The following is an 11,397-nucleotide window of genomic DNA, read 5'->3' as shown; positions in this document are numbered from 1 at the left end:
TACAACCTCCCTGTTTAATCCTACATTGTTCTGCTCTAATTATTATATCTGTTGCATGCCTTAGTTTGCTGAGAAAGCCTTTTCCATAACACGTCATGTATATTATTATATATATAGATTATTCTATAATATATAGTTTATATACATACTTATATATATATATAATATATATATATAGTATAAATATATATATATATACATATATATATATATATATATATATATATATATTATATATATATATATATATATATATATATATATATATGTACGAGCGTACAATATCCTCTTTTTGTCTGTTCCCACACGAGCAATTTATGTAGTGGAAAGTTTCATTGCCAAATTAATTGCCTTTTGGTACCTTTAGTAAAATCAGGTAAATTGTGAATAACGGTAAATATATTATGGGTTATGAAGCCTACAAAGCTCTTGAATGATTTTAAGAGATTAGTTTAATTTTCCTTTAAATAAGAAGTATTACATTTACTTTTACAAGAGCAGGAAAAATTGTGTTCTGATCACCAATATTGGTAATCATGGTGATAAAGTCAAGGTTTCGTAAGTTTGACTTATGGCACCCTGTGCTGCTACAATCTTCTTTAAGTCATATAAAAAGGACTCGCTGCTCCCCGAAGAGAGACGCCAAAGCAGGTTATTCAAACAATTTATATCTTTTTGGCCACTTGGGAAAGCATAGAATGTGGAACAGGATACGGACTGTAATGTGAAAACAGTAGAGTACTGGAAATAAAGTTAATATTGCACTGCGTATATCATAATAAAAAAACTTAGGTCATAAAATGACAAAAATGTATACCAGAATTATGATTGCATTATCAAACAAGCATCAAAAAAATTCTCTAAAATATAACGAAAAACCATAGTTTACAGGAATCAATACTAATGCTAAAGAGCGCCCCATGCTACAGACCTGACATTGCCCGTAAGTGTATTTAATCTATTCGAATGACCTCGTATTTATAACTATGCCTTGATCAGTATCTGTTGCCTGAAGGGATGTAACCTTTTGAAGCAAACAATTCTTTTTCAAAGGTGGTTTTAATCTTGGACTTTTTTTTTTAACTCGACCCAGATACAATAATTCCTATACGAGGTATGATTTGATTTTTCTTCTATATCCTTTTTCCCGTTCCTTTGTCTTATTTGTATCCTGAAACCTTGTGTATGCGCTCAAGGACTCGATCGACAGTCTAACGATATAAGGCAATATTGGCGTCGATGAAGAATGACTTTGTAGCCTTCATCTCGAAAATTCTTCGCCGCTATTTCTGTACCCTGTCAGCAGTCACTGTTAGCAAATCTTACTTATATATATCCCGCGTTGCAGGATATATAATTTTACGTTTAAAAATAGCCTGATTGGCTTCAAGTAATGTAAGGGAGACATGAATTGCAATGTGTTTCATATAGAGATGACTGCAAGTGTTAGTAAACGTGAGTGTTATTGAGAGGCAGATAATAAAAGTTAAAAAAGATAAATACGTGCTGAATGAAATACTGGAAGCTAGAATGGTCAAGGTAAATTGCCATGTTACCAAGACCTATTAGCCATCAGATAGGATTTAACCTATATTACTTTTATCATTAATGAGCATTTGTTCATATGTAACAGGCCTCCAGCTTGAACTTGCATTGCAAGTTTGTAAAAAATATGGAGGGAAACAGAAACATTAAATAGGAGCAAAGAGATTAAAATATTTACATTGTATAACGAACAGCGATACATAAACTTAATTAAAATGAAAGCAAGAAAGAAAGAAAGAAAAGAATCTTAGACAGCACCTTCAAAGCCAAAACTATAGAATGACCGGGAGCAAAGGCTATGGCGTAGGCCGTAGGGGAATCACCAAGAGCATTGGTTATTAGATCCTCACCTGTGTAATCCAAGAAAATTGGTATTTTAAATAACCCCACAACCAAAAATAGATAGCAAGATACTCCAACCAATTAAGAAACATAATTCAAAGGAATCCCCTTACTACACCCGGCTATTACCTTTAATTAGACCTGTAACAGGGAGCCATTTCACTGTCGTTAGGTGCGGTTACTTCTACAACTGTTGTCTAACATTTTCATATTTATCATAGCATGTCGGACGTTGAGTTCAGTTTCATGTAAAACTATTGGCCGTTGTCAAGATTTGCCAGAGGATTGGCTGCTTGTCTTCAGGTTTCGTGTTAAGTACAATTGCTTGATGTTAAGCTCAGCTTTGCTCATAGCAATTGGTAGACCACTTCCACTTTGCCCAGAACTTTTGACTAAGTCTTTATTCAGGATGATCATGATCTTCATTTTAAGTGTTTCGTTGAACTGTTTTTCAACTATCAGTTCTGTTCCTCAGGCTCCTCATCGTTTCTGGGATCAGGGCCTGTACATATCAGAGTAGGTAGTCGTCGATTTACTACTATGCGAACAATTGCTGCTGTTGCTTTCTGAGTGAGGGGATTTTCTTGCTTGTACACGTGCACTCAAAATGGCTTCTTTCAGAGCTTCTCTCTTCGTTTTGTTTCTCAAGAAAAAGAGGAATATGAAGAATCCTTGAAGTGTGTTTATGATGTCAGTTGGAATCCTGAAGAAGAAAATTGTCATCTTGAAGCGTAAATGAATATTATAAGAGAATAGAAATAGGTCTAACTTTACAGTTCATTGCCGGTTTATGGTAAAAGAGACTGTAATTGAATTCTTTGTATGTAAGTTACTCACTGAAAGAGATTACATGATAATGCACACAAATGAGGACAAATTCAGGATTGCACAAACATACATACATACGAACACACGTTTACACACACACACCCATATATATATATATATATATATATATATATATATATATATATATATATATATATATGTCTTTTGTGTGGGTGTGTGTGTGTTTATGTATACACACACACACACACACACACACACATATATATATATATATATCTATATATATATATATATATATATATATATATATATATATATTATAAATTTTCTAGATATATTCGGACTTTTACATTTGTACAATTTTTATTTCTTGTAGAGCTACAAATTTACTTTACGATATGTTGGCAGTACAGCATAACGCACCTTACCACTTTGACAAGTCTTACCATAATGATTCAGGGGGAATTTTCCAAGAGAGAATTTCAGTGATCCAGCAAAGTTCCATCAAGGCAAATAGACTGAAGCTCTGCCAGAACCTGGGGAATAAAAGTAAATGCAAGAATATGATAGTGAAGATCTAGATTACATAAAATGTGAATAATATTTACTTGAAACTATTTACTATGAATTTGTTAAAGGATGTTACATTATTGTAATATAATTTGTAGTAATATAACCATGCACAACGCAAGAAACAAAACACCTTACTGTACATATATACTACAGCCTATAGCATGTTTTTGTCTTTCTAAAGTACTGTCACTTAACATGTCAACATGTCTTTTTGTTTATATCTTATAACTGATCGATACGGATACATCATCAGTTCTGTAAAATGGTAGAAGGTGTGGTTGGGCAAGCACTCTGTTTTTGTAAGCTATCCCACAATTGGCAGAAATGCACGCGTCGTTTACACGTCATTGTGACTTTTTGCCTTTTAATGGCTGATACGAGTATACATGTGTGCCATAAACCTATCTTTCTTTAATTTGATACATCAGGAAATCATCAATGCGCTCAATTAAAAGAGCATTTTCCCTCTTTGAATAGTTTTTGGTGACCACTTGGTTGTTTGAATTGTTTGTGACAATTTGCTACACGTGATGCCTTACCCTGAACATGGACTTCGTTGCAGGCGTACTCTTGATTATATGTTGACCTTTCATAAAAAGCTTGAAATCGTCAAAAAAAATTGAGGCTGGGCAGTCTGTGAAATATTTCGTGGATGATTATGGCATTGTGTGGTCAGCCTTGCATGATACCAAGACTTTGCATAACACGTTGAAGAAGTATGTGACAGAATTTTGGAACTAGTGTCCAGGAGTCCGGTCCACAATGGCAAGCAAAAGGCCAACATGAGGACATTGAACAGTCGACCTTGATCCGGTGTAATCAGCAAAGGTCAGTTGGTGAGCTGAAGGCTGAAGCTATGAAGTTCGCAGGCTTGCACGAGGTTGTGGGCTATAAAGCATCTGAAGATAAGGTCTTTCGATTTGAGATTCAACAAGGGTTTTACAACAAGAAGGCTCCTGGCAAAGCTTTGGATGCTTTTGAGGAGGAAATAGTAGAGGAACTCTAGCAAATGGAAATTTCCTTTGTTGATGCAGATGTGCCAGGTTCATTCAATGAAGAATCTGATGTCGTCTCGATGACAAGGACCCTCTAGGCATCAAGCAGGTACAGTAGGTACAGGAACAGGACCACTATGATATAGGGGTGTTGGAGGAGAGGGAGGAGGAGCAGGATGACTTATAAACCTCCTCACAACTTTTTGAAAGTGAGAGAGAGAGAAAAAGATGTTTGATTTTTAATTCTACAGTATGAAAAGGGAGGTGATACCTGTGTTACTGTATTTGGTAATGTTTAAAAAAAAGAAAGAGAAAAAAGGGGTTCCTTTTTTCAGTTTAGTTATATAGTATATTTTATTACAATATTGGAACGTAAGCCATCTAATTGCCTTTAGTATCAAGTTATAAGGTGAAAGTGCCATGTTGTTTATAATCATATGTAGCGTTTATGTACTACTGACAAGGTTGAGGGGAGTAAGGGGACGCAGTTGCTGTTTTACTCTAATAGAAATTGCTTTACCTTATCTAGATTTTGACCTTATCCAACAGGGCCTTAGCTCTATTAATCCGGATAATCGAGAGATTAGTTTTGACATCGCCACAATCTTAGTCTTAGAACATCTGTTCTCAGGGAAAACTTATCCCGATTTTACACAAACTGTAATTTATTTGACTTTAATAGAATTTTGCAAATGTATATCTCCTAACCCAGTTGTCTAACAGCTCATCTAAGGTTTACTGGCAAAATAACATGAAAGTAATCCTGTCTATGCTTTTGCCAGGTCAAAGGAATTTTTTTATGAAAACCATACAATAGTATAAATGGATTTTTGACATTATTGTTTCCCTAATTGGTCCCCTAAGAAATGTTGAGGTTAATCAAGGATAGAGTTTGAGAAGAAGAATAATTTAGAACTATATTAGTAATGATGATAATGGAAACAAATAAGAGTTACTGAACTTGTGATGTCAATACTAATAGCACTTAGTAGCTAGTGTCACTTACTCAGTTTTAATACCTACTTGTTAACATTCCTTCTGTTGCTCGCATGGTTCCCACCTTCCTCAAAAACTGATTTTCTCTTGCCGGACAGTAGAATGGCGCCCGTCTTGTGTAGCATGAAGACAGTGTTTGCCAACAGGAAAATATTCGCCAAGAAAAGCGCTCCAATCCAGACGTAGAAGAAAGTAAGTCGCTCAATATCACCTAAAATGAAATCATTAAACACAAATTAAGAGTTGCTGCTGAGTGCAGAATTTGCCGATGAACATTCCTGTGATATGAGCTGAACTGTCAGAAGCAAACTTTGAAAAGTGATGGACGCTTATGATCTGCCCAGTGGGTGAATGCCCCGAGGTCGAAAAAGACGTGATGGACGATTAGAATCGTGAGGGGCACCAGTGGCTAACTGCGTCCTTTATTCCATAATACGTTTTTCTTTATTTAAGCAAATTAGAAAAGATATTAGCATTCCTGTTGCTTTTATTGGTACGTAGCTCTACTATCAAACCGAAATTCCTTGGTTTAGAATTATCCATTATCAAATCATGAAATACCTGTTTTAAAAGGACAGCTGCTTCTACGAGTGAAGCTGTTTTCGGTGACATGTTGTAACACTTAAGAATATTTCTATTTATATGCCAAAATATTTTTAGGAAGATAGCAAGATACTCATTTTAAAATGGAGATAATTTCTTGTAAGAACATACTAAAATATTTCTTTAACCATACCAGGTAGTTTCCAAGTGTGCACCAAAACATTCCCGCGTATATTTTGTAAGTTATACATTTACATCGACATATCGGATACTTCTCATATACTTAGAAGTAAGTTTCATGCATATGCTAGTGACTGTTTTCATCTGTGCTTTAATTAAAGATCTTCCATCCATATATCAAATAGATATTTTCCTACTTACCATAACTATGGGTTCATTAATTTATGTGACGCTATTTTAATACCAGGCACATTCTATCTGTCTCCCAAATGGTTGTTCAAGTAGATGCTAAGAGGTTTCATGACCATATCAGAAAAGTTCTGTGCAATACGCGAATCTTTCAACGTTCAAACTAAGATACCATCTGGATTGGAGATTATTTCCTTCTTCATATCGCACAGTTTATATCTGTATATAAACAAAGGTTGTCCTCTGTGCAATAGATTGCTTAAATAGAGCATAAAGCATATATTTCTAACACAAGAAGCTTTCAATCAATAGACCAGAGGTCCTCCATGTTTACTAAACTTCCAGGTAACGTAACGATATCTTTAGGACCTCTCTTACCATGAAACCAACAGCTCTTAATCCCGAAACCAGGCCTTAGGATGGTCTGCCCTGGATAGTCTGGGACATAATGAAGGACAGCCGTTGCCAGCGTGATGAGGAACGGCAACCCCCAGGCGTAAGCAGAGTAACACTTGAACCGCAACCACTGTCTTCCCTGGATGGAATTTCTCGGGACGAGTTTCACCGTTGCCCTGCGGGAGAGTGAGTAGTGCCATCTGAGGCCAAATCCTAAACTTTTTCAGGATTGAAGATGCCACGATTTAAAATTACATTGAATGTTTACACTTCATTTTAGGTGCCTTCATTAAAATGCTGTGATTTAAATTATGACTACGTAACTAAAAATGTAGTTATCTCCATTCTTATTCAAATTTAATCACATTATGATTTTCAATTTAGTTCCTGTAACTGAAGGATTCCTTTAAAACGATAAAAAGAGCAAGAGGGAAAAAATGCCTAATCAAACATCAACAAAGAAGAGATATTTATGATAATATATATGACAGCCCAAGAATAAAAATATTTGCTAATAACAGATGTAAAACTTAATTCACGTAAAAGCAAACTCTCTGTCTTACCTGACATACTGATGAATGTCAACGCACATGACATTAAGCCAGAAAAACGCTGAGAGAAATGCAAACTGCGCAATAATACCTGAAATTAATATAATTCATGAAAATTATACTTCCTTTTCAGAAACCTAATGAATGAGTGCGTGTATTAATGTACGTTTATATATATATTATATCTAAATATATATAATTATATAATGTCATATAATATATTATTTATATATATATATTAATATAATATATAATATCCCTATAATATCATAATAGAGTCTATATTAATATATATATTAATATCTATATATATATTATATATATATATCGATAGAATATATAACTAATAATATATATATATATATTATATAAATAATATATATATAGATAATAATATAATAATCTATATATAATAATATTATAATAATTCTATAAAATTAAATATATATAATTATATATATAATAATATTATATTAGTATTAATTATATATAGATTCTATATATATATTAATATATATAATATATATATATATATAATCTCTAATTAAGATATCTATATCTATACTATATCTCATCTATATAATACTATCTTATCTATATTATTTAGATATTATATCTAATCTATAAATTAATGTACTAATCTCTTATATATATATTTTAAAAAATATTATAATTATCTTATAATCTAATCAATATATCTATAATATATATAGATATAGTATAATTATATCTATATACCAATATCACTATTATCTATATTCTATATTATATCATATATATATATATATATTATATATATATATAGATAATATCTATATAGATATATATCTATATTATCTATGTATATATATATATCGTATATATATATATTATAATCTATATAATTATATATATATATATATCTTATATAATTATATATATATATATACTATATATAATAATATATAAGATAATAATATATATATTATATATGAATGATATAGATATATCTATCTATATATATAATATAAAGATCTAAATATAAAATAAGATATATATATATAATATATCTAATTCCTTAAAATAGTATATATAGATAAGACTTCATATTATATATCTATCTAGTATACTCTAATCTCTATCTACCTATAGATATATAATTAGATTATCTCTTATATATATTATTCTATAATTATTTATATATATATGTGTGTGTGTGGTTGTGGTATGTATTGAATAATATATATCTTCTTATTATATATATATATAATATACATATATATATATATCTATATATACTATATATATATATTATATATATATATATATCGAGATATATATATATATTTATTATATCTTATATATCATATCTATATATATATATAATCGTATATAATCTATATGTGCTCTCTATATATCTGTATATTTCTATATATAGTTCTAGGTCTCTATAGATATATATTTCATATATCCTAATTATATAATATCTTATATATATCTGTGTGTGTTGTGTCCTGTATGTAATTAATCTTTCTACTCAATATATCTTTAATCTTTCACCTTATTCCTCTTATAATACATATCTAATCTGTTTTATTGTATATACTTATGTGAATGTATGTATATATATATATATATATATAATATATATATATATATATATATATATATATATATACGTGTGTGTGTGTGTGTGTGTGTGTGTGTGTGTGTGAAGAACATTGTAAGCAACAAAAATACTTTTTAATTTACAGACACTATAAAGCCCTCCCAAACTGTGTGTGTGTGTTTGTTTGGGCAGCTGTTTAACTGGTAGGCACCTACATAATACTCATAAAATAAGGGAAACTGCTGAAAAAGAATACTCAAATTTATGCTTCAGTTAATTAAAATATCTTTAGATACAACTGGTAGCTAAATGAAATACCACCTATCATCTGAAAGTATTTTAAAAACTTTGACATTAAATATTTATGTTTTTTTAATCCTCTTTAGGCAACCCTGATACAAATTACACAGAAAACAGAGAGCCCAGTGTTGCCAATTTAGCATTTTTAATGCTAGATTTACCATTTTAGGGCGATTTAGCATTAAAAGTTTGGATCCAGAATTTAGTAGAAAAATTCAGCATTAGCTAACTAACAGCATTATTAATTACAATAAATTAGATATTATAAATATGAATTTATCCTCATGTAGTATACATAAAATGCATATCAAAGAAATGCATCTACCTTTTTTTTAATTCATATTAGTGGTCCGGCAAATTTAAAGTTATACATTTAGTAGTCCATGAAGTTCGAAAGGTTGGCGACCACTAGTTTAAAGCAAAAACCCCGTTGCATAGTGTGAATTATTTTCATTTCAACAAAGTGTAAACATTTATTCACAAGCGTTTATATTTTTGTAGCAACTTTTATTACTGCATATAATTTAATTAGCAACAAAAAGAACCATAAGGAGATGACCTCTATAAGTATGCCCACTGTGGGTATCACAGCTATACTTACTGTTGATAATACAATGAGTAAGGGGCAGATCATCAGAGAACAAGTACCCAATAAACAGCGCTGTCTCCCCCACGAGGAGAGAGATCATGTGGCACAGCTGATGGAGGTCTTGCAACGCTCTCAGCTTACCAACGAGAATGTTGCAGAGAATGGTCACCGAGAGGGAAAGAGCAGAAATCATCAAACCCGCTGCGTAGAATCGGTCCTTCAAGGTGGGTCCTATTGGCAGTCCTGGTCCTGAGCAAATGAATGCCCCCAGTCGTTCGCCTGCCACGAGACGAAGGCAAATGTCATCCACTGATAGGTAGGGGTGAACTGGGTGAATCCGTTCTCCTTATCTGATCTACTAGTCATCAATTATTGTCTTTACGAACGTTCAAATGGATAATGACAAATTCTAGGGTGAAAAAGTTTCACAAAATCCAAGAGGACTGGTGGCTTTCGGTGGTAATGTTCTGCCTTCAAAGGTGGAGGATTGGGTTAGAAAAACTACGAAAGTTGATGAGAAAAAGCACATGAAACAGAGAAATAAATAAATAAATAAACAGGAGCTAATGCGTTTTCAAGCTAATGAGTTTTATATTTGAGGAAAGAAAGACATTTCGAATCATTTCTGTGGCTCCTGTAGAAAAAAGAAGGACGGTATACCAATATCTAGTTCTCTAAGGAACTCGTGGTATAGAAAATACATAAAACAGAATTATACAGCTTGGTGGCAATGGAAAAGATAGGATCACCTAAAACTTAGAGCTCGGTACTTATACTCTATGGAGAGTCTTTAAGATAAATGCTTACTCGACTTTAGATTTCTTCGTATATTAACAAAGGAGGGATTGAGAATAAAACACCAGTTCGATTTTAGTGACATTTAAAGAAAAACATCAGTATTCTTCCAATAAACAATTCAAGATATGAGACAGACAGACAGACAGACAGACAGACAGACAGACAGACAGACAGACAGACAGACAGACAGACGACATTTAGATATACTCTCCGGGACAGTGGCGAAATAAAACTAGTGCGACGACTAATAATTACCTTCAAATACTCCCGTTGTGAAATGATCCAGACAAAACTTAGTTTCGTAATAGATTGTGCCTTTAGCCGGCTGGTAAAGATATCCATCTGCTGTCAGGAGGAAGCGTCCGTCGGTCTTATCTTCAAGGTTCAGGTGCAAAATATTTTCGCAATTAGGGATGCGATATAACACTCGGAGATCTACAGGTGATTGCACCTCGAAACCGCTTGCTGACTGAAACGTCAGGCTGAACTTTCGGCTGGCGTTGGGCGTACAATGTCTGACTTTCAAGGACGCCACTTCCCCATGGTCGCAACACTTTTGGATGCAAGTTGCATCTGCACATAGCTGGAAACAGTGGGGGAAATTAATACTGATGCTTTTGCTATGGTTGATATATTTATATATTCTAGAGCTCACAGAGCTTCGTACTTAATAGGGCTGATTAAAAATATCCATTTTGTCTAGACCTAACATGAGTCACCTAATATACAGGAACAAGTTTAGAAAATTGTAAAACCAAATTAAGTACAGAAATACAATATATATATATATATATATATATATATATATATATATCTATGTATATATATATATATATATATATATATATATATATATATATATATATATATATATATATATTCATAGATTGGTCCGCTGGTATGGTGCCTAGCACCGTGACATGCCACCCAGTTGTTACTGCAGCAATGTGGGGATTGTGGTGCAAGGTTGAAACCTACATTCTTTGGAAGCTTGAATTTCAAGCCAATGCACCCTGTGTGCTT

The 11,397-nt window shown here is 32.5% G+C and overlaps 1 protein-coding gene across 5 annotated transcripts in view; it reads right to left on the bottom strand.

Annotated features, from left to right (window-relative positions):
* Nucleotides 1-292: 292 nt before the first annotated feature.
* LOC135218613 (probable G-protein coupled receptor Mth-like 1) overlaps nucleotides 293-11,397 on the bottom strand; it is a 21,689-nt gene continuing 10,584 nt past the window's right edge. For 4 of the 5 annotated variants that reach the window (XM_064255041.1, XM_064255042.1, XM_064255047.1 and 1 more), the window contains 7 exons: nucleotides 10,630-10,957; nucleotides 9,589-9,855; nucleotides 7,112-7,190; nucleotides 6,531-6,724; nucleotides 5,268-5,451; nucleotides 3,123-3,212; nucleotides 293-2,590 (listed from right to left, as the gene is read on the bottom strand). In XM_064255041.1, coding sequence (XP_064111111.1) covers nucleotides 2,383-2,590; nucleotides 3,123-3,212; nucleotides 5,268-5,451; nucleotides 6,531-6,724; nucleotides 7,112-7,190; nucleotides 9,589-9,855; nucleotides 10,630-10,957 — 1,350 coding nt within the window. In that variant the 3' untranslated portion in view covers nucleotides 293-2,382. The remainder of the gene's footprint in view (nucleotides 2,591-3,122; nucleotides 3,213-5,267; nucleotides 5,452-6,530; nucleotides 6,725-7,111; nucleotides 7,191-9,588; nucleotides 9,856-10,629; nucleotides 10,958-11,397) is intronic. The other variant, XM_064255046.1, reaches the window with a different exon arrangement.

Source organism: Macrobrachium nipponense, chromosome 9 (genome assembly GCF_015104395.2).
Source record: "Macrobrachium nipponense isolate FS-2020 chromosome 9, ASM1510439v2, whole genome shotgun sequence".
NCBI lineage: Eukaryota > Metazoa > Arthropoda > Malacostraca > Decapoda > Palaemonidae > Macrobrachium > Macrobrachium nipponense.
This window is presented reverse-complemented; position numbering and strand designations above follow the sequence as displayed.